A 24,966-nucleotide genomic window follows, 5' to 3' on the forward strand; every position below is an offset into this window, starting at 1 on the left:
GAAAGGGCAGCTCCCAGTGGTGGGGCATCGGATCTGGGTCGTAGGTGGAGCAGGAGGCCATCGCGGCGGGCTCTTGGAGACGGGGAGCTGCGGGGTACGGTGGCGGCGCGAGGAACGGGCAGGAGGTGGCGGTGCGAGCGAGCGGTGGCGCTGCTCTGGCGGTGGCCTACGGCGGCGGGGTCAGGCATAGAGGGAGTGCGGGGAGGCTGCGGGAGGAGGCGCTGGAGGCAGGGATGGAGGCGCGGGGCGCTCGGGAGGAGGAGCACTGGGGCGCTCGGGCCCGGGCGGAACCGGTGCGGCCCGGGGGTGGGCCGGATCTGGGCCGCGGCGGAGTGGGGCGTTGGGGCGCACGTGTCGTAGCTTAAGTGGCCAGAAGCGGCGACGGGTGACGGCGCGGCCAGTGGCTGCGCGCCAAGTGGCGGCAGAGGAGCTGCTTGACGCGGAAAACGATGGGGAAGGCGGCTGGAGGCGCATAATTCAAGGGGGAGGTGGGTAGAGGACAAAAATGGCAGGGGAGGTGTATAATATATGGAAGGGGGCTAGGTTAGGTGTTTTGGGTGCTTTCGGAGCCCTCCGATCTCGATTGGACGGTTCCGATGAGAGGGGGTGTAGGTGGGCTGGTTTAGTGGCTGTGAAGAGGCCGTGGGCTGTGGGAGAGAGGAGAGAGAGAGAGAGAGGCCCGGCGACAGTTTCGGAGACCGAAACATCCGACGAATGAACCGGCAACGATGCTGTTATATGTTTAACGGTTGGGCTACCAAACGGACTCCGAATGCGATGAAATTTGGCAGGCGGTCTACCTACGCTATAATAAGATCGCACGCCAACTTTCACCCAATTCCGAGAACATTTTTGTGCCACTTATAAAATAATATTTCGGAGGTGCTGCGGGCGCGTGCGAGTGTGTCTGTGCTCAAAACGGATAACGGAGAGAACCCGGAGAACCCAGGCGGAGGCAAGTTTGAAAAACATGCAGATGAAATGCACATGGTGGCATGACAACATACAATACGCAAGCGAATGACATGGCAACGACAACGAATGACTGGAATACACCTGGCGCATTGGTCTCGGGGCGTTACACTGAGGGCATGGAGAAGAAGGGGAGAAGCTAAGTGGGAGGCTGACATTGGCTAAGGAGAAGGCTAGATGAGTGTTGGCATTGGCAGACAACAGGTCATTGTGGATGGCTTTCACTGAATTATTCAGCATTGAAGCTCCCAAAATGATCAAATAAATAAGATAGCAATGAGACATAGAATGTCGTGTTATTAGTTATTTTTCTCCTCAAAAAGGATGTCATGATAGTAGTCGTGATTTGCATATAAGTTGCTTCAATAACTACATTCTTGAAATGATGTGCCATAGGTAGGTGGAAAAACTAAGAAATACAAGCATTCCTTTGTGTGTGTGTGTGAGAGAGAGAGAGTGCCCTACAGCCTCCCCTGCACTGACCCACTTAGAACACAAGTTAATGGATATTGTAATTATGTTGAGGGTAGAGAGTGAGCGGGATGGGGCTTGGGGTTGGTCTAAGGCTATATGACCGGAATAATTTTTTTACTTTAGAAAATGTGGCCAATTGCATTTCATTAGAAATGGCTTCACAGAAGATTGCATGAGTGAGTTCATTTTTTTCACGAGCAATACATTTTTTTTTGGTTAGGATAAAAGGGTAAATGCATTGGTTGTTTTTTAAAGCGTTAATACACGCTGGCGTATCGTGGTAATGCATGACATTCAATTATATGTTACAACGTGGCAATAGTCAGGAGACATCGGGTGTGCCGTCTTGGCTCAGCGGCGTCATGAGCAGTGCACGCCTTCTCCTCCTTGATGGCGGTGGCGGATCGGCAGAACACGGGGATCATAGCAGAGAACGGGGTGGCTCGTGGGGGACTCATCCTTAGCAGTCCGCAAGGAAGTATAGTGTGAAGGAGATATGGCACTATGACGAATGGACGTGGGTCTCATCTAGTTTTAAAGGAGAGGGCTTCAGCGAGAAATGTCCTGAAGAAAAAGGAAAGGGTGCATCATGGGTGGGTTTTTTGTGTTGGACAGCGTGGTGAAGGTAACATGGTGGTAGATTTTTGTGTTGGACCTTGTGTTCGTGATAACAAGATGGATAGTCCGGATAACTACATTTCTCCATCATATATGAACTGGATTTAGAAGAGTCTTGACTATCACACTATTGAATTTTAAGGAGTTCCGTTGGACGCATGTTTAATGTCCCGACACATCCGAACGTATGAGAAAGAAATGACTTTCAACTTTGAAGACGGCATTAATTATTTGATTGATTCATTTAGTAGCAATGTAGCTCATAGCAACGCACGGCATTCTACTAGTAAGGATAGGGTGTGCGTGTGTGCGTTTATAGGGGTGAGTGTATGCACGTGTAATGAGCGCTTGCGTCTGTACTGTATTAAAAAAACTTATAAAAAGAATGGGCCAGAGAGGCGACAGTCCTGGATCGGCAAGCTCGTGTCGTCGTGTACCTGTCCGGTCCGTATGTGTTTCACGAAACTTGGTGTACGTACCTGTGTCATCGTCGTCCAAGGGATTGATGAATTAGCACACACTTGCCACGAGCCCACGGGCTCATGTAGTCGCGGTGGCGCGCAGGACACGGCAACATATGTCCAAGCGAGAATCATATAGCGCGCGGCGTGTGCTACTACTTTCGAGTAAACCGCATTGGAAGCCAGAAATTGTGTTTGCCTCCATAGAGCCCAGTTTTTGAGAAAATCCAATAATAATAATATGATTTTTAGGTTTCACAAAAATACTACATCTCTATAATTTAGATATATTAAAACTGAGCACACTCCCAGCCCTTACAGGCCATCAGCCTCTAGACCGTCCATTTTTATGATTTATGAGTTTCTGGCCGTCCGATTTTCATTGCTCGAGCTGTCCTAGAGGGGCGCTACTCTGGTAGAAAAATTAGAGCGTTCCTGTTGATCGGGCCTATGGACCACGGCCCAATTAACTAATCTCACTCAGTTCCTGATCACTTCTACTTCCTCGACTTTCTCTCAAAAAAAACTTCTACTTCCCCGACTCGCTCCTCCCAAACCCTATTCTAAATTTCTAATAGCGCCGCCGCCACCCACTCGACTCCCTCACCTCTCGATCTCCTCCAGCACTTACCACTCCCGAGTCTCTCCCTCGCCTTCCCCTCGTTTCTCCCTCTCTCATGGTGTGGACTAGCAGCGGCGCCGGGGAAGCGGGATGAGGGGGTGGTGACCAACAAGTGCGTCCCAAGGAGCCCTGCGTGGGAAAGTGCCTTCTCAAGACCTCAACACCAACCTCACCGGCGACAACGCGCCCTGCAAGGCCTGACACATGGTCTTCACACCAGAGGTCCACGTCATGGCAGGTATGTTCGCTCATGGACTTAGCTGAATCTCGGTAACTAAATTCATGGGGATTGATCTGCTTGCCGGGGAGGTGCTGTACCGCAAGGGGCAGCCGATCTGTGTGATGACGGATGGAGAATGGGAAGCCGGACAAGCTGCGGGCCTGCGGCTCTACTCCATCCCCACCAGGACTTTGGGATGCGAACGCGAAGACAGCACACCAGATCCTCTCTTGTTATCTGTGAATTGGCAGACATATCAGTGAGACAGTGACATCTCTGAACCCTACGCCTTGGGCACGCCCCTCTCACAGTGCCACTGCCTCAAGGTGATGACTGATGATGCATGGAACACGTACCCAGCGGCTATGACTTCGGTTTGGGCATTCGTCTATTGGACCACCACAACTGACGACCATGATCCAGTGTGGCTGCGGTGCTCTCCATCTCTGCTCCACCATGTATCAGGTTTGGTCATCCTCTAGGTACGTAGAACTTGCCAATTTCTGGATAATATAGTACTTCACTTCCACAAATGAAATTACTGGATGCTATAGAACTAATGAACTCTAGAACTTGACAATTGACTAATGGAATTACTGGATGCTAAAACTAATGTATGCGTCCTGCATAAATCATCGCCTTCCTCTTGTCTTTGTTACGCAGGAAAAACAACAAGAAAAGACTCCAATAGATGCCTTCTCAGTTCTCATCGATCTGGTAGCCGCAAGTTCAATTCTGCAGCCTTGACCATTTCGGCTACTCATTTAATTGTTTCATGTTACACTGGTGCAAGCCGAAGAATCGTCCTCTGCATCCTATTACAGCTGGCATCTTCTCTTTATTGCTTTGATCGGTGAAGATCTAGAACAAGAAGAACGTAGACGATGATGCATTACTGGCTGCCTCCACCCACTGTACAACATTGGACGACCTGCTTTCAGCAGTGCTCTCCGCCTTTCCTTGCTGATTCGCCTACCAACTAGACTAGACACTTCAATTGACATCATGTTTTATTGTACAGAACTTATAGTCTCTATACATATAAAAACATTAGGTCTTTACTTTTTTGGACACTGATTGCTCTTCTCTAACTGAAAGAAGGCTCTTATATTTTCTGACAGTTAGAACTAACCACTGAGCCTTGCTTTAAATTTTACATTACTTCTAAACCCTCTTTATATTCTTTAGAGTATGATTATTGGGAGATTATCTTCATTACAAATTTCAAATGGAATCTCTAAAAGGTCCTATATTTTGGAACAGAGGGAGCAACTCCCATCTATTATCATGGTTGATGCACATGACTATATGTTCTCACCTACTTTTGTTTGCTGGTTTGTGAAAATATCTGGAGTCAGACAAGGCATGGCAAAATGGGTGATTAGCGCATTTATATGTTTGGTATTTTGAGCAGCCTGTCTGGTTTGTCACACTTTTAAATGAAAAATGATAACTAGAAATGACGGACAAATCTTCAATTAATATGTATACCCTCCTTCCCTGAATTAAGACTAATACTTATTGATTGAATGGTGTAAACAAGTGGTATCTATCAGTTGGCATGAATGCTGCCTCATTAGTTATTCTTGAGCTTATTTTCGGCTTGCACATTTTTCTGTTGTGCTTAATTCAAGGCCACATTAAGTTCTGGCAGAGGGGATCTTACAAGCCAAATGCAAATATTTTTTATCAAAAGATTCGTAAATGTTCATGGACCATCAAGTGGCTGGTTTGGGATCTTCATCACACATTACTGTATTTACCTCTTAGCTACAAAATCAGGTAAACTTCGTTAGTAGTAATTTATTTTAATATTTTGCCGTATCTTGAAGCAAGTGGCTAATTTTACTCCAGCGTTAGCATGTGAAAGGTATCATAAATTTTATGGGCACATCAACATGCATGCACATACACGAGCTTTAATCAATTCATGAAATTCTCATTTTATATAGTAAGGACAGTTTTGTAAACCACTCAATTTATGATTCTGATTTGATACATGGTGTTTGCTTACCGATAGTGTTATGTAGCCAATGTTTTAGTAATTGTTTCCTTCATCAACATACACAATGTCATTTAAGGAGCAATTATAACTGTTTTGCACTTCTCCTTGAGACACTACTTATGTAGTTATTTCCTCAATTTATATACCTTTCTAATATGTTTTTTGTTTGTACAACCTTTGTTGTATCTAACACTAAAACGCATCTAGATAAATACAAATCTAAGACAAGTAATTTGGGACGGAGGGAGTACTTCAATGTAAGCAATTGTAAGTTGGTTAAGATGCAACCCAACTTGAGCCATTATTTACAACAGTCCACTGGCATTTGATATTAAGCTTAAGAAAACTTCTATTATTGTAGATCAGATGGAATTCTACAACCTCAAATCTGAGCAAGTACACATTCAGTTATCTATCATGGCTCAATGCAAGAATATTTGTTCGTTAGAATACGATGTTATAAGTGTATTACTGGCAGAACGCATTGCCATTTTTTAGATAATAAATATTGTCCAATAGTTTTGAAATATCCTTGCTGCCTATTTTTCTCTCTTAAATATTCCTGATGTATTTCCTCAATATTTCTATTTTTTAGTTATTGTGATATGAGCCTTTGCAGGAGAGTCTTTCTAGGAGTCAAAACAATGTCACGATCCATATCAATCATCCTAATTCATATCGAATCCGCTTAATACCACAACTCAAACATTAGACGTAAGGAAAAAAACTCAAAACACTACTTTTTTGCAGATCAACTGGACTGGATTTCTCTCTCGAGTTACATATTATTATATTCTTGATTTCTCTCTTTAGTTACATGCCATTATGGAGGGCACAAGCACACTATTTAAAAGCATTGCAAACAAATATATACAAGTTACTTTATATACCTAACAACTAAGAGCAAAAATAGACGGGCGCAGCAATGCGCGCCATCAATGATCTAGTATTCTACATAGTGGATCAGTTTTAAATTGGACTGAGAGCATCGGTCATAACGGTTGGTCTTCTAAATCCAACTACCATTATCAGCACGATTCGTATGAACAGGAGACAACTTTTTTTTGAGACAATAGACAGCCTTTTTCTTCACTATGTTCTACTCCCTTCGTTCCTAAATAATTGTCTTTCTAGAGATTTCAACAAGTGACTACATACGAAGCAAAATGAGTGAATCTACACTCTAAAACATGTCTACATACATCCATATGTTGTAGTCCATTTGAGATGGCTAGAAAGACAATTATTTAGGAACGGAGGAAGTAGAATCATCACGTGGCTCTTCCAGAATAATCATGTGGCCCTTCTATAAAAGAGAAGCCCATAACTAGTGCCTCATGGGCTGTGTTGCCACATGGTTTGACTGAGCCCAGGCATCCTGAAAGAAAGATTGAGCCCATGCGAGATGTTTTAGAGGGTATTTGTTTCCAGGACTTATTGGTTTAGGGACTTTTTTAAGTCCCTATAAGTCCCATCTAAACCAAACAGGAGGGACTTATAAGGACTTAAAGTAGGCATTTGGGACTTATGAAATAAGACTCTCAAGGAAAGTCTTATAGGGACTTATAGTTGTAATATGGTCTTATAGGGACTTATAAGTCCTAGGAACCAAACAGGTAGGGACTTGGAACTTATAAGTTGGGACTAAAAAAAGTCCTAGGACTTATGAACCAAATAGGGCCTTAGTAGGAGAATGTGGAGAAAGTGAAGCAATGTGCAAGACAACCTGCGTGGAGAAAGAAAACTTCGCCTCTTACTAGGGTTCTAGTCCCCCCGCTGCGATTTTTCGCCGTCGTCAAGATTGTCTTTCCCTACATCAGTCCCGTTCCGCCGTTCTTGTGCTTGATCAGGGGGTGTTCTCTACGACGCCTCCAGGTTTCTGGAGAGGCTATGGAAGGTGTAGGCTCTAGGGTTACCTCAGGAAGGCCCAGTCGATTTTCGTTCGGGTTAGGATTCGAGATTTCATCAAGCGAGGCTTCGGGGTATGGGGTTGCAGGTCCAAAGGAGATCGGTGATGTGGAGAAACTGATGAAAGAATTAGGGCTGCGAGAAGAGGATCTGGATGATGTGGTGTTTGACGAGAAGAGGCGCCGACGGTGGAGGCTCAGTGGATTTCTCTTGCAAGGGTACACTCCAACAAACCCTATAGTCAATTCTGGTTCTATAGGAACATGAGAGAAGCATGGGATCTTGACCGAGAGGCGAAATTCAAGCCATTGGAGCACAATCTCTATACTGTATAATTTTCCTGCCTAGGAGGTTGGGAGAGAGTCACCCAGGATGGTCCATGCCACTTTAGAGGCGACACAGTGATCATCATGCCGTACAATGGAGTGGTGAAGCCTTCCCAGTACAACTAGACACCATTGAGATCTGGACTCAAATTCATGATGTACAAGACTTATATGCACATCTTGTGCCATCTCTTGCGGCAAAGGTTGGTGAGGTTCTGTTTACAGAACCACAATCGCAAGACTTCACTGGTAACTTTTACCACGTCTAGATCAGGATCAATGTCATAAAAGCCTTTGAAAATGTTGTCTCCATGATTCATGGTAGCAAGCGTCGAATCTACTGCACACCGTGTTTCTGTTCCAAAATTATGCTGCCGAGCAAGGAGTTAGTCCTCAGGATGATTTCGCGATTCGACCCGAGTCTCGGAGGCTACTGGGATCAGTGGTTTTATTCTATCCTCCAGGTGCATACCGACTTAAGCCCGGCACACAACAACTACTCGCTATACATCTCGCCACAGAATAAAATGCACCAATTAGAAAAAAAATCATCCAAGAACGAGGTGATGCACCACTTCGGAAGCAGTCTGGCACAAAGGCCGGCTGCGAGCGGCTGGCTACACAGAAGACTTTCCGGCGTTAAGCTTGGCTATTTTCAAGACCGAGGTGATTTGTGACACCTCGGATGCAGTCTGATATTGGAGCTCGACTTCAAGAAGACACCGCCGCACAATTTGTTTTAACCTGCCAAGGTGTGGCGTTTAATTAATAATACGTCTAATAAAGGCTAAGGGAACCTAGAAGGAGCTCCTCGGATGTCTGACGTGTGAAATCTTCGGATACACCTCGGCGATCCTTGAGATCGGAGATGAGAAAACTTGTTAAACCAGCTTTCAACACTGACGACCGAAGACAAAGAACAGTTCGGAAGAATTAAGGAGTGCCCTGGCTTGAAGAGTGGTTCTAGGGGTACTGATGGAGTCCTGACTAGGGGTACTCACCATGTCGTCTCCCGGTCAGGAGGGCCGGGCCGAGGACCCTCATGGCGGTTCATTAGCGGGCCACTTCGGGCAACCCATGACGCATACAAAGGAAGACTAAACAAGACTTGGTATACGAGACAATGACTCTTCTAACTCCTAGGCCTCCAGTACATTATACAAACAGGGGCCATGCTAGTCGATAGATCATTAGAATCTTACACAACAATTTCATGGTAGAAACATGTACTCTTTACTATACCACATATGAATACAATAAAAAGCAGAATGCAGGGCATTATCTTTTCGAGATGCCCGAACCTAGGTAAAATCCTTGTGTCCATTGTTACCATCGCATAAAGCCTACTAGCTTGGGACCCCCTACCCAACATCTGCCGTATACGACTCTGTCAGCTGCGAGCACCGACATGCGTAGCTTCAATCGGCAGCACCAAATTTTGCGACCGACAGGCTGCAGTGGTGTTGGAACTGTGACAGTGTGACATGGACATGCTGGAACCTTGACATGGCAACGCTGGAACCAGTGCTCTCCAATGTTGAAACTAGTGTGCGCACGCGCTACAGTAGTGCAACCGGCTTCACCCTGTGACAGGATTGGTGGTGGAAAAAGCTGCAACTAGCATCGGCTCATGCTACAACCGCGGCAAAAGCTGCAGCTGGGCATGGCAGACTGCAAACAGTGGCGACCTATGTCAGGACTACCGGTTGAAAAAGCTGCAACCGTCGTCGGCTCGTGCTACGACTAGTGTCGGCGGAAGCTGCAACCGACTATGGCAGAGCTGCAACCCGTCGCGACCCTGCTACAAGCAGAGACCAGGCTATGACGCGCTCCTGTGCTGCGACGACAACGACAGATGACGTAAGAGATGACGCATGAGCACAATCCAATTGTTATTAGTGTCCTAATCCAACGATGAAAATTCGCTCGCGAGTTACTCAAGAATGAGTAGCATGTGTTAGACAAAAATGACGTAAGTGATGACACAGGGGCACAATCCAACCGTTATTTTCGTTCTAATCCAACGGAGAAAATGGACTGGAGGAATAATCGAGGATGAGATGCATGAGTGAGACGAAGATGGCGTAAGGGATGACGCGGGGGCACAATCCAACCATTATTAGTGTCCTAATTCAACGGTGAAAAATGAACGGGCGGAATACTTAAGAATGAGATGTGAGGCGAAAATGACGTAAGGGATGACGCCAGGGGCACAATCCAACCGTTATAATCCAACGGTGGAAAATGAATCAAGAAGAAGAAATAGGAAGGAAACGATCGATTCAGCCGTGGCGTATCCATTCTGCCTACATAAATTCCTCCTCTGCTCCCATCGAAACCCCTCCAAACCCCTCCCACCGGAAAATCCCTCAAACTTTGGCCGGCCAAAACTATGGACGAAGATCGACGGTTGCCGGTGGCCGCCGCGCTCGCGTCGGCGGCGGCGGTGCTTGGCGACGACGACCTCCTGCGCGAGATCCTCCTCCGCCTCAGCTTCCCCACCTGCCTCGTCCCGCGCCGCCCTCGTCTCCAAGCGGTGGCTCCACCACGCCTCCAAGCCAGCCTTCCTCCGCTGCTTCCGCGACCGCAACCCGCACCGTGTCCTCGGTGTTTTCGCTTGCTACCCCGAGACACCATACAAGTTCCTGCCGCTTCCGCAGCCCCCAGAGCTCGCCGCCCTCTCACGCCGTGTGGCCTCCTCCTGCAACGATGCCTTCGCCGCCAGCTCATACAAGCGCGTCGTGCACTGCCGGAACAGCCGCCTCATCACCGTGTTCTTGCACGAGGGAACATACAGGCACTCCCTCCACGAGCCGCTGCTCACTGGGGAGTCCGAAGCGGTCCTCCCACAGACCCCGCTGCCCCGCCATCTCCCGCAGGCTCACACTCAAGGGGTATTCTCTCAGACTTTCCTACCCGAGGACGGGGGCCGCGACGGCAACGGCATCACCTTGGTGAGTCTATGGATGGTCTGGCGAGAAGTCCGTGCTGAAGTGTGCGTGCTGGGATCCGACGGATGGGGCATCCCTACCACAGCCGTTACAGATGTAGATCTCCCGTATGCTGAAACCAACTTTATAGAAATGCTACCACCCGTCCATGGTAAGTCATGGTGACCGGCTTTGGGTACATCCTGGGTCTAGATTTGGCCACGTCAACCTTCTTCACCCTTGAGCTACCAGTTGGAGTGCGGAGCAACTATATGCTTTCATGTGCGGAGGGTTCCGGGATCTATCTTGTCAGTGCAGACGGGTTTCATCTCAGTGTGTGGCTCCATGGGATGATGGGCGACAACGATGGTGCAGGCGGATGGCTGCTGGTGGACACATTTTGTGTCCGATGTTCTGCTGGTCGCGATTGGGTTTGGATGGCACAAGATGGTGATTTTCTTGGTGTTGCTGCAGTCGGGGACAATGCCGAGTTTGTATTCTTGGATTATGCGAGATATGGTGTTTTCCTCTATGTTCATCTGAGAAGCAGGGTAGTTGAGAAGGTGCACGAGCAGGCACTGCTTGATCATCATTTTATTCGTCCGGGTATGAACCACATACCTATCTGTCCCTTTATGATGATCTGGCCGCCTGTTTTCCCTGCACTGAAGAACAGGCGACGTGATCAAGAGCAATGACCCCCCTATGTTTTGATCTTTGTAAAATCATCACTGGGTATGAGTATGACTATGACTTCTATGACATGAAGCTATGTTTCTCTGATAAGGTATGGAAAATTGGAAATGGATGAGCAATCAATATTATTCAGATGGGCTTGATTACATCTCATCTAACTAGTGTATGCCACTTTACCGTGTTTTATTCTTTAGCATTTGTCACTACTCTGCAATCAACACATGCGGTCCTGTTTGTTCGATAGGCTTGTACTTAGTTCCGAGTTTGATAGCAAATATTAAGCTTACGAATACAAACGTAGATGTTTATGCCATGTCGTACAACACTAGATTTTTGTGGTCATGTAAGCTGAATCTTCAGAACCTCTGTTCATTTCACTGAAAAAACCTGAAGTTTGCAAAAGTGTATTGCAAGTAATCCGCGCAGAACTACATTGAGTCTTCAAAGATTAACCATGGTGCGTATAAGATATTGCCTATAGTTGTTTCTCTTCCTGAAACAGTAGGTATTGAAGTCCATCGGTCATGTAAGTTTGGAAACGTATAAGATATCCAGCAAACTGCACTGAACCTTCTAGGCTTGACGGCAGTGTATTAGATATTGCCCTTTTACCTTGTTTTGAACCACATACATATATCTCCCTTCATGATGATCTGGCCACCTATTTTTCCTGCATTGAACGGGCGACATGATCAAAAGTAACGACCCCCCTGTGTTTTAATCTTTATAATATTGTCACTGGGTACGACTTCTATGATAGAGAGCTATGTTTCTCTGATGAGGTATGGAAATGGATGAGCATTGAGCAATCAATATTATTCAGATGGGCTTGGCTTGCACTCAGCTAACTAGTGTATGCCCTTTTACCTTGTTTTATTCTTTAGTATTTGTGACTACTATGCAATCAACATGTGTTGTTTTGTCTGCAATTTGGCCAATAAGTATATGAGTAGGCTTGTACTTGGTTCTGAGTTTGTTAACAAATATTAAACCAAGCAGTTCAAATGTGTAGACGTTCATGCCACGTCATAGAACACTAGATTATGCGGTAATATACGTTGGATCTTAAGAACCTCTATTCACTTCACTGAAAAACCTGAAGTTTGCACAAGTGTATTGCAAGTTATCCAGCAGAACTACACCGAGTCTTCTAAGATTAACCATGGTGCGTATAAGATATTGCCTATAGTTATTTCTCTTCCTAAAATAGTACTCCCTCCGTTCGGAATTACTTGTCGCGAAAATGGATGTATCTAGATGTATTTTAGTTCTAGATACATCCATTTCCGAGACAAGTAATCCGAACGGAGGGAGTAGATATTGCAGTCAATCGGTCATGTAAGTTGGGTAACCTCTGTTCATTTCAGTACAAAAAACTGAACTTTGCAGAGGTATATTGCAAGATATCCAATAGAACTGCACTGAATCTTTTAAGTTTGACGGCAGTGTGTATAGGATATAGCCTATGTGAAGACTTTATGGCAATGGCCGGTAGTGTAGAAAACTTTGGAAGACTTCCAAATTAAAATGACCAGCATCTGAAAGAGGAAATACTCTGGAAATGGCTGGAAGTTTCCTTTTGTGTTCACTGGGGTGGCTGAAACGACAAGGCAAGGTACACATATTGAATGTTATTCACATTATTCTTTTTTCAAAATTTAATTCCTTTTTTTGCATTTTTTATGTTAACAAAGCTGTAATCCACCCATCACCACTAGTTACCACTAGCAATTCTAAGGGTAAATTTGATATATGCCATTTCATGGAGTGGTCTTAATGGCATTCCTTGTCATGCACAATTCCGCAACTGAGAAAAAGAAATGTGACGCATGATGTCCACAACTCCACCCCAGTGATATTCCTTGTCACACACAAATGGCAAAACAGCCAATTAGAGTGGATCCTAATCTAGCTTATCAAGAACCTAATGAATCAACAACTGGAGCCTGGAGCATTGACCCCTAAAAAAATAGCTGAAGCATTGAATTTGATCCATCGGTACCACCATCCTTTTTTCTATATATGTTAGTAATGACCAAAGTCCCGACAGCTTATCTTGGATCTTATTCGTCTTTGTTTTTACTTATTCAAAACATCATAAAATAGTACAAAAGACTAGCCCCAATTCTGGCCGTACCTAACTGTATGATTTTTTTTGCCCCTCCCAAAAGCAATGTTTACAAGTAGTGCTAGAACAGAACCTTTTAACACCGGATGTATATTATCCCCGATTTTCTACACGTCACAGCTATCCCCTTACACCTCGATTAAGCACTTCCTCTTATCAACAAACTTTGCCCCAGCCATCTATAAATGTTGGGTCATCACCATCACAAGCTGCAGGAAGCAGCAGCCTATAGCTAGCTCAAGTGAAGTGAACTGATCGATCGAGATACAGAGGAGAGATAGCTAGGCAATTCAGCAATGGCGGAGAGGGTGACCGCGATGGCGTCGCAGGGCACGGTGGTGATCTTTGGGGCGAGCTCCTGCTGCATGTCCCACACGATGACGGGGCTCTTTGCGCAACTGGGCGTGAGCTCTACGGTGCACGAGGTGGACAAGGACCCCCAGAGAGAGGATCTGGAGAGGGCGCTCGCTGGCATGGTGGGCCAAAGCCCGGCGGTGCCTGCGGTATTCATCTGTGGCGCCCTCGTCGGCGGCACCAGGCAGGTCATGGAGCTGCACCTCGGCGGCCATCTCGTGCCCCTCCTCCGCCAAGCGGGCGCCCTGTAGTCCTGATATGTACTTACATACTTGTTTATCAGTTGTACCTCTTGTTAAGGGAAGGGAATAATTATTTGTGAGAGAGTGTTCATTCTGATGCTGATTAAACATTATGCTTAATTTAGACACAAGACATCACACATAGCTCCCATGGAGAGTTTCTGAGAGAGAGTGTTCATTCTGATAGATCCCATGAAGAGTTTGCGTGAAACAGTGTTCATTCTGATGTGTACTGGTTACCAAATTGAGCAAATACTAAGCTTAATTAGCAATGCGAATGTGTAGAGTTTGTACCACTGATTCACAGTTGTAGAACACTAGGTATTGCAATCTTGTAATTTTGATCTTAAGAGCCTCTGTTCATGTCAACGAAGAAGCCTGAAGTTGGCACTGAAGATTTTAACGTAGCGATCAGTAACGCCACATGAAAAAAAAAGAGCGGCAACTGCAATAAAAATATGTAAATAATTCTGAAAGTACTGCTTGTGGTGAGGAAGCTTCATTTGTGTTCTGGACAACCAGGTGCGCATATTTTCACCTTAAAACTTAATTTTGTTTTCCAGTATTTGTCCACAAAGATATTAATCTGTCCATCATCACAAATTCATTACCAGTAGTCCTAAGAGAAAATCTTTAGGTACGATCTGGAACTAGTTCCATACTTTATTTTCTGATATCCTTGCATCACTTTTTCTATACAAGTACTAAGAAGACCTAGAGATAAACGAGGAACATAATTCTTCTATGACAGAAAATAGAAACATCACACATAATAGTTAGCACAGAATTTTAAACACACATCAAAATGACTTGATAATCTTGGAATCAACATGCTCAGTAGGCACTTTGTTCAACATGGAAGGGTATCGAGACACGCATGGATTTCATGCAACTATGTAACAGCCAGAGCGTCATGAGTAGAATTTTACTTGCATCATCAAAGAAGCTAGTAGCTCATAGTGGATCCAATTCATATAACTTGCAGCTCATGAGGATACAAACATCAATGATGTTACGAAGCACCAACTCACTCAACAATCTTTAGATGAAGGGTGGAGCATTACACAACCTTCTAGTGTCGAAAAGAAGGTTTGCGGAACAAGAGTTTGTTTGAAATTAAAGTGACTAAGACCGACTTCTTTGTGATGGGAAGTGGCGACCAACTTGCCATCCATGCCAACAAGAAGAAGCCACTCGTCAAATTTGACCAACACGAGCAACTCACCATCCCCCGGCACAACCATCAAATCCAACCTACCGTCATACTTGTCATACTGCACCTTGATCTCCGCAATTGGCAATTCAATCTTCTGTTTTAAGGCCCAGACCTCCCTTTCATAGTCTTGCAACACCCATATATCAATGGTTTTCACATAATCAAAGGCGGACATGCTGAGCATGCTGTCCATCTCAAACAAGTCAGCGCAGTGAGTAACAACGGGAGCAAGCATCTCCCGGAATGACTCAGATGTGGTGTCAAACACCACTATCATGGTGTTTTTGACTTCATAATACAATGGGTACCAATGCAGGCTACCACGGAATAGCACACGAGGGTCCGATTCTAGCTCCGTAATCATATGTGTAATCGCATCTGGCCACCCGATGTGCCTCGGAGGCTGGACGGGGCCCAGTGCCAAGACGTAGCACGCAGCATCACTCCCGGGTGCCGGTATGTAAGAGTAGAGCAATAGTCTGTACTCGCCGGTAGGGGGGTGAGGGTACATTCCCAGAATCCACCAGTTAAGATGTGTAGGCAGTGGGATGCGAGCATATTGGCGAGTTGCCGGATTGCAGATGGAGAAGTTGTTGAGCCCGCTGCGGAAGATGAGGAGGCCATCACAGGAGGTAACCAGACAAGAGAAGGGGGTCTCGTCGTTGCAGAAGGCGTCATCTAGAAGAAAGGAGGTTTGGTCAATTAGTCGTCGGGTGACAGGCTGGGGATGGTCAGGGGCGGCCACCCTTGGCCGATGGTCGAAGCAACAGACGTCTAGGCCTTTTCTGTAGGAGCTCTTTTACGGTACCCATAAATTAATATGGACCGTCTATTTCTCCAAATCCAATGGCCATCATGATTTGGCACTCCACCAGTAGTCCCACAGAGTACTAACTCAAAATGTCACGGAGTACCTTGATTCAAAGGGCAAAACCGTAATCATAACAGACCTTCTTTTTTACTCTGTTCTTTTTTTGTCCCGCTGGTAACCTCCGAGTATTCAGCATCTGAAAAAGTCATTCCTTTTTACCAAACCCTATTCTATTCATGGCGGCCGGAGCTTGGATTGCCGGCCACCACCACGGCACCACCACCCTGCGTTTGGGTGAAGCCTGTACAAGCTAGTTGAGCCTGAAAACGACACACGCACGTCCATGGCAGCTCGTTGACTGGAGGAAATTTAAGTTGGATGGACGAATGAATTAGTAGAAAAAAATGTGTCGCCTCCTATTTTATCACAGCCATACTCGTTCTACAAACTACAACTTCAGTAGTATTCGAGAGCGATGAACTGGCGACGAATCTGCTGCTCCTTGGTTTCCTCTGTACTCGACGTTTTCCTGATCCAGACGTCAGCGTGTGGTACATCAATCTCAAGCACGCGGCGTGAAGAAAAAGCAATCGGATCAGCGGCTGCTGGTGCGCCCGGGCCAACCCGAGCAGCGGAGCTGAGCGATCGATGCGGGAGGGCAGAGTAGCGTGCGGCGGAGAAGTGGATTGGGCTGAAGGCGGCGCCGCCACTCCACCGGGATGCGCCGAACATTCAGGATATCTTTCTTCTTCTGGTAGCTGAATGATCGGGATGGTGGCCTCCGGGTTGATGATGAAAAAGAAAACAAATTACCCTTAAAAAATGACTAAGCTGCCCTCCACCAGGGACGGTCAGATATGCTTGGTACTCCGGTGTGTGATTTTGGAGTACCAGGGTACTGTAAAAGAGTACTTCTGTAGTTTTCATAGTTGCGGAGGAGAGGAAGAGCGGGCTGGCAGGTGTGGTGGGCGAGGAGGAAGTCGTAGGAGGAGGTAACGCTGCACCAGGCGCGGCAAACGGCACGGCAGCGGAGGAGGGCTTTGGGTGGCAGACGGACAAGGATCTCCCATACGACGATCTCATCTGGGAGGTTGCGGTGGTGAGGCGTCGCCCCTGCCCTTGTGGCCATGGCCATGGTCGGCGGCTGGGAGCTATCGATTCGTCCCGGGGGCAAAGCAGGAGGAGTTGTGACGGCGGAATAGGCGTGCAGGATTGCCGTTATGAGATGCGATCCAGCTAATCTCTATATTTATAGGGAGCGGCTAGGGAGCGGCCGGCTGCTCCCTAGTATTCCCTGGCAGCCGGCCATAAAAGGAAGGATTTGGTCCCCCCTTGACGAAAAAGGAAACCCACCTGTCCGCGAAAAGCATGCCCACCCTCCCCGCGAAAGGAAACCCATTGTATCACGCGAATTTCATGCCCACCCTCCCCGCAACCCAACTCCCCCCTGGTCCCCCCGTCACGTGACTCCCAGTCGTTCCCTTTCTCCTAAGCAAACCAGCCCTGAATCCCCATCTTCTTCTCCCCCAAGCCTCATTCCCAGATCTACAGAACTCGGCTCACCCTGCAATGGCGACATAGGAGGGGTGTCAGTCAAAGGAAATTGACAAAAAACTGAAAGAAAATACAAAGCAAGGACGCACAGGGAGATCAGGTTTGCCCAACTCTTCCATATAATTTGCCTGGGATTTGCCAAAAGTACCTACTCGTGTCCCTGTTGATACTTCCTGTAATTTTTTGATTATTTTGTTCAGGTTTATACGAAAAAGACTACATATACTCATCTAAATTGTGCTACAACTCCTTTTTTATGAGTGCTAGTCAAAAAAAGAGATCTTTGTGTGGTTATTTTTATCCCAAAAATTACTAGGATTTAGGATCTTCTGTGAGCAAATTCTGTTGATTTTGAGAGCAAATTGTGATGTTATTTCAAGCAATGAAAAAACTGTGATTGAGACAGGGCTAGGATAGCTTTGTCTGCAATATTAGTGAAAACCCTTGTTCTGAGCAACTACATTACTTACTTTAGGCAAAAGCTATGTTCCTTGTAAGCAAATGCTATGGTTTTTAAGGCAAAAAAGAACTATGTTGGTTTCAAGAAGATAAACTGTAGGTATTGCTGATCTACTGTGCTTATTTTTGCCCTTATGTTTATCCCAAGAATTCCTAGGATTTATAAACAGATCTTTAAGCAAATTCTGTTGATTTTGAGAGCAAATTGTGATGTTATTTCAAGCAAACAAAAAACTGTGATTGACAAAACAGAGTTAGGATAGCTTTGGTTCATGAAACCTTTTATGTGGTCTCCAACATTAGTGAAACCCCCCTGTCCTGAGCAACCACCTTACTTAGTTTAGGCAAAAGCTATGTTCCTTTTAAGCAAATCCTATGGTTTTTAAGGCAAAAAAGAACTCTGCTGGTCTCAAGAGTATAATCTGCAACTAGAGTTGATCTACTGTGGTTATTTTTATCCCAACAATTCCTAGAATTTATAAAGACATCTTTAAGCAAATTTCTGCTGATTTTGAGAGCAAATTGTGATATTATTTCAAGCAACGAAAAAACTGTGATTGATAAGCAGGGCAAAGATAACTTTGTTTCATGAAACCTTTTAGGTGGTCTGCAACATTAGTGAACACCCTTGTTCTGAGCAAGTACCTTGCTTACTTTAGACAAAAGCTATGTTCTTTTAAAGCAAATGCTACGGTTTATAAGGCAAAAAAGTACTGTGTTGGTTTCAAGGAAATAAACTGCTGATACTGTCATCAGTTTTTCAGCATCTACTGAGTATCCTAAGCAACTTATACGAGATACTGCATATTACTACAACAAGAAAAAAATGAATGAAATAAAAAAAGTGCCCAGTAGTGAATATTACCTTCAAGGAAAAATGGTTGAACACTGTTTCCTGCTATAAACATCGACATGTTATGAATAGTAGGATGCTCCAGTTGCATTCTGAAAAATTATCTTTGTTTTGGAATGACCATACTAAGTGCCTAATAATGATTCTGCAAAGAAGGATCATATGGAAAACGGAAAGACAAAAAGGAAAATGGCAAATGAAAACGGTCTTGTGCATAAAAGATAAATGTTCTGTTCCTCCCAAAACAAAGCAACTGAAAAACATATTTGAACACATAGAGTGCATCACCCTTGGCTACTCCTAAAAAATCGAACATATAACAATCTGCTCTCGATATCAGTCATGTTGACACAAGCTTCTTCATCAGTCACTTTGATGAAGAAATAATCTTCTCCATCCGCCTTGCTTCACCAAAACCTTGATTTTCACATGGTGAACTGTTGCTCTCCTGTGAACATTTAGAAAACCAAAGAAATTACATCACGGAAAAAATACATATGTTGTAAGAAACTACTGTTGATATATTGTGCCCAGATAAATGAAAACATGTGTAGAGAAAGAAGCAACTTGTGTTTGGTTTTTCATGCATGTATGCTTACTGTATTTTCTAGCAAACACTCTGGTAAAAAAAGAAAATTGCATCAAGCTGAAATGTTGTTCTCTTATTAATTTTCTTGCCTACACTCTGTGTTTTGGATGCTTACTTGATTCACCTGACTTGCTTCGTCAACTTGGTGTGTGCAGGGTGGAGATGATTGACCTAAATGAGTTGCCAGTGGAAATTGACCCTCAAATGCAAAATCCTGACAGCAGTAATCTTGGAGAACATGTATTCTGCACACAACACAGCAACCCCCCCGGTGGTGCTCAGTCTCCTAATCCTATGCTTACACAAAATGTTGCAACACCTGTGACGGGCACAGTGGACAGGGCTGAGCACTCCATTGACAATGGGGGGACAACAAGAGGTGCAACTGTGCCTGGGGAAGAAGCAACGAATACGGATGCACACACAATTGATGTCACAGCGACTGCAGATGAAACTGGGGGTACTATTGGAAATGGTTTGGCAGGCTTGGAAGGTGAAAACGATGATGAAGCTTGGTCATAGCCTAAGGAGCCATATGTTGGAATGAGGTTTGACACTGTGGAGGGCGCCAAAGAACACTACAACGCATATGCTTTGCAACTTGGGTTTTCTGTCAAGAAGAACACTTCAAGGAAGTCTGTTAAAACTGCTGAGCTGATAAAGCAGCAATTTGTATGCAATAAGTTTCGCAAACCTAAAGTTGATGATGGAGGAGCAGAAACAATTCCTGCCCTAGACAAGATTGTAGAACAAGGTGAAAATATTGATGAAGAGGATGAAATTGTCTTTCTTGATGATGAAAGCAAACTAAAAAAGAAAACCAAGAAGCGGAAGCGGGATACAATAGTGCAAACAGGTTGCAGAGCCAAGATGGTGGTGAAGTTATTAGATAGCCGTTGGGAGGTCATTTAGTTTGTTGCTGAGCACAACCACCCGTTGGTTGACAAACCATCTTTGACTAAGTACCTGAGATCACACCAAGGGATACCACCAGAAGAAAGGGCTTTCCTCACACATCTCCATAATTGCAACTTGACAACAGGTTTGGTTCCCTTCCTAAACTATGACTAGGAAGAATCATGAACTATCCTTGGCTTCCTGTGTTAGTTGGTCATACCTTATGCAAGTACTTCTTGGTTTCTCTTGATTGTGGAAAAATTAACTTTGTTCCAAAGACTGACCTTGGTTTGAGATGCTCACCCCACCTTGTGTTATGATTAGCACCAAAAAAAAGATGGGAAAATTAGGTTTGTTCCGTGATTTCCCTTTGTATGCTCTGTAAGTTGCTCAAACCCTACAAACCTGCTTGCATGTATTGTTTTTTACACGCTTAAAATGATGGAAATCTGTTTTCTTCCTACAATTGCCTTGGTTTTTGTGTGAGTTGCTTGCACCCTACTTGTATGCATTATTATTTAAAGCCTGAAAAATGATGGAAATTTGTTTGTTTTTTTCCTGTACTTCACATGTCTTGTTTGCGTGAGTTGCTCATACCCTATGCAACTACTTGCCTGGTTTATTATTAAAAAAGCGGGATTTTGGTTTCCTCGTGGACTTGCCTAGTCCTGCTGTGTAATTTGCTCAGGCCCTGACCAAGTGTTGACTGTAGTACACTTCCTTGTCCCTTGGTTTCAGTGTGTTAGTTATTATTCGCCACCAATTAAAACCCATGGGTACTACTTTTTTTATTCGCCACCAATTTAAACCTGTATGCCTTTAGTTACTTGCAAAGAATGTATTAGTTTGTTGAAGATTTTGTGGTACTGTCCAACTACCTCTACATACAAATGCACTAAACTAACTAGCCACTTCGTTTTTGCTTGCAGGTCGTATGATGCACATCATGTCAGATTACTATGGGACAAAGCTGATTGTTCCTTATGGTACTAAACATATTTCAAACTTGAAGTCAGAATTGAACAAGCATCCCACGAAAGAAGGTGATATGATTGAGACAGTTGCCTACTTTAAAGACCAGCAGAAAGAGGACCCAGATTTCTTTTACAAGATAAAGTATGATGAGGAGGACAGGGTGGAGAATATTTTCTGGGTTGACGGTGCAGCAAGGAAGGCTTATGCAGAGGCATATCACGACTGTATCTCATTTGACACCACGTACATGACTAACATGTATAACATGCCCTTTGCACCATTCATTGGGATTAATCGGCATGGACAATCATTCATGTTGGGATGCGGGTTTGTGAGGCAAGAATTGGCAACAAACTTTGATTGGCTGTTTGGGACCTTTCTTGAAGCAATGCATGGTCTAGCACCTACTAACATCATAACTGACCAAGACATCGCGATGGCACATTCAATTAAAAGGATGTTCCCAACAAGTGTCCACGGTTGTTGCCATTGGCATATAATGAAAAAGGCTCAAGAAAAGCTTGGTGCCTTGTTGGGGCGAAACCCTGGATTGTCGGAAGATTTCAACAGCTGTATTGACTTCAGCTTGACGCTGGATGAGTTTGAGGCTGCATGGACTGCTCTGATGTTGAAGTATGAGGTTATGACTAACACACACTTTGAGAACCTATATAAATACCGGGAAACATGGGTTCCTTGCTACTTCAAACACCAATTCTTCCCATTCCTGCAGTCAACACAACGCAGTGAGGGTTTCAACGCTGTTCTTAAGCGATATGTGAACCCACACAATTCCATTCTCAACTTCGTCAAGCAATATTCAAAAATCCAGACTCACATACTTGTCCGGGAGGGTGGAAAAGACTACCGAACTGAACATTTGGAGACTGAAATGTGGTCATCTTTTCCCATTGAGAAGCAAGCGTATGGTGCCTATACTAGGGACTTGTATGAGAAGTTCCGTAACGAATTCAAGTTGACTGGGAGATACAATGTACGGCCGCATGGGGGTCACTTGTATGAGATTTACCCCAACAATGCCAACCCTGACAAATCACAGAAATGGGTTGCTAAGTATGGTTCTAGGAGTTATTTCGTGATAGTAGACCCTGCTGCTGGAGACTACACGTGCCAATGCTGCAAAATGGACAGGGACAGCATGCTCTGCTGCCACATCTTGAAGGTTTTCACCTACCTTGGTATAGATGAAATACCTGCACAGTACATTCTGAGGAGATGGACACCTAAAGCAATACCCAGTGCACCCCCTACAAATGACGGTCAGCCCGATGAGTTGCCAGCACAGTCCAAGAAAGAACTTAGACATGCAAATTTGTCCTTGGATTTTGCAAGCCTTGCTCGTGTTGCTAGTGCGTCAGATGCTGCTTCAGACATCGTGAGGAAGCATATGCGGGCAGCTCGCACAGAAATAAAACACTTGAACTTGTCGAGAAAAAAGAAGCCAAAAACAGGTCCTAGTGCCCCCCCCCCCGGTGGTCCACCCCCGAGTAGTGGTTCTGCACCGCAACGCAACCCTCCTCTAACAAATAGTGCCCCTCCACCACCTCCTGCTGCAGCTGCACAACCACCTGCTAACTCTATGCAGCGTCCCACTACTTCTGTACCACAACAAAGAAAAGCAGCCCAAATGGCTGATCCTTCTGGAGTGCTTGCACACCCCAATATGGGATCTGCACCCCAAAGCACAACAGCGCTAACCCAGCCAGTGGTGCCTACACCACCAGGAATGTTTGCAGCACAGCTGAGAGGGACTGGACAAACAATCATAGGGCATGCACAACCAGGTTGGTGGCCTCTACAACTACCAACAGGGGGAGCACACCTAGCCAGGGGTCCTCCAGCACAAAACAGGTGGCCAGTAGTACAACCGAGGGTGGGCGCCCCGCCGCCCCCATCAGGACTTCAACAAATGCCTGCTGGAATTGGAGAGCATTCTACTTCCTCCACATCACAACAGAAAGGGCAACAAAACAGTGGAGGGGCATTGTTGACTTCTTCTGTAGCACCGCCTGGGAGACATGCGCAACCACCTCTCCAAATTGAGCCAATACACGGGGGTGCTGGAATGCAACCAGGAGCTTCTACAATGGAACAAAACCTTGGATATCCTACTCCTACTGTGGCTGACCCGCCAATCCCTAGAGACCGGCCAAAGTCAACAACCAAAAGAAGAGCAAAAATGAAAAGGATCCAGTCAGCACTTGAGCTGCACCCTAAGAGAAAGAACAAGTGTAGTTATTGTGGTTCTACTGAACACAACTCTGCGCTATGCAAAACAAGATTGGTGTGAACGTAAAGAAGGAGCGGAAACGGTGCTGACAAAGACGAAATATGAATTCTACAGCTTCGGCTGTTTTTTTTTTTACTTTGTTCTTATTTTGCAAACAAATTTGTATTGGCATCTCTTGCAAGTTGTATGAATGACTCAGGCAACTATCTGTTATCTGTTCTTTTCGCATGTGGAGAATTTATGTTGATAAAAAAATCCATCGTGGGAGAAATCATTGAAAATTGTCATGACTGTGGATTAAATTGCAGGCAAACTCTTGTGTAGTGTTCAGGCAAGTATAGACAGAAATGCAAGCAACTAAGTCATACAAAAACAACTACCTGCTATCTGTTCTTTTCGTGTGTGGAGAATTTACATTGATAACAAATTTCCATCATGGGAGACATTTCATTGAAAATTATCATGACTGCGGATTAATTTCCCGGCAAACTCTTGTCTAGTGTTCAGGCAAGTATATGAATAAATGCAAGCAACTAAGTCATACAAAAAAAAATAAAAAAAATCATGATCAAAGAACTGACCTATTTCAACTTCAGGATGTCTTTCCAGGGAGCCTTGTTGCAATCAGTGCTGACCCAATTACTTGTCAGTTGTTTCCTAATGTTTGGGATGTCGTCTGGGGTGAATCTTGGAACAACCCTTGCTTCCCAACCAGTAGTGAATTTAAGAGCATAAACCCCGCAGTCAAACCTAGACGACAAAAAATATGGAAAACAGTATGTTCTTAGTTACCTAATCTCATATATGTATTATCACTTAGATGACCTAAAAAAAGAAGAAGAACATGACATATCAACCGGTTTTGAGAGGTATGGTTGCTTACTCATTGTTTTGCTTCGGTACATCGATATTGATTAGTTTAAAACCATCCATGCCAATATGAGATTTTGGGTAATGAGTCTCCCATAGAATTCGAACACTTGCAACCATACGCCTTGCACAATCATCCAGGGACTTGTTGGCAAGAGTCCTCCGTGAATCGAGCACCTCAAACTTTCTGTCCCTTAAATTCACATTGAAAACCCAGTAATGATTCCCTGTAACTGGCTTCGTTTCGTCAATGTTTTCTATGACAGGGAACATGATCTGTATGTGGAGAAAACAAGTATGTATAAAATGTTAGGAACAAACCACATGTGGTGAAAAAATTGCATGCAAAAAAATACTTGTATTATCATGCAAAATTCCCTGCATGATTGTAGGCAACTTTTTGCTGCATGGAAGCAACTTGAAAAAAAGAACACATGGTGGTGGAGAAGGGGGTGTTGTGTGGCAACTTATGTTGCTACTTAAAGCGAGTCCCAAAAAACATGTCAATGTTTCTCTACTTAAACAACTACTACCA

The 24,966-nt window shown here is 44.8% G+C and overlaps 1 protein-coding gene, 1 long non-coding RNA gene and 1 pseudogene across 2 annotated transcripts; all 3 read left to right on the top strand.

The window, feature by feature from the left end:
- The first annotated feature begins 3,094 nt into the window (after positions 1-3,094).
- Positions 3,095-4,440, top strand: LOC123066426 (uncharacterized). The gene is made up of 2 exons (XR_006431333.1): positions 3,095-3,849; positions 4,031-4,440. It is a non-coding gene; the product is annotated as an uncharacterized lncRNA (long non-coding RNA).
- Positions 4,441-9,969: 5,529 nt separating this feature from the next.
- Positions 9,970-11,385, top strand: LOC123066427 (uncharacterized; annotated as a pseudogene).
- Positions 11,386-13,633: 2,248 nt separating this feature from the next.
- Positions 13,634-14,005, top strand: LOC123066428 (putative glutaredoxin-C2). Its single transcript, XM_044489516.1, has one exon. The coding sequence runs from the start codon at positions 13,657-13,659 to the stop codon at positions 13,963-13,965; it is 309 nt and encodes a 102-aa protein (XP_044345451.1). The 5' UTR covers positions 13,634-13,656; the 3' UTR covers positions 13,966-14,005.
- Positions 14,006-24,966: the final 10,961 nt, after the last annotated feature.

This window comes from Triticum aestivum, chromosome 3B (assembly GCF_018294505.1).
Source record: "Triticum aestivum cultivar Chinese Spring chromosome 3B, IWGSC CS RefSeq v2.1, whole genome shotgun sequence".
Lineage (NCBI taxonomy): Eukaryota > Viridiplantae > Streptophyta > Magnoliopsida > Poales > Poaceae > Triticum > Triticum aestivum.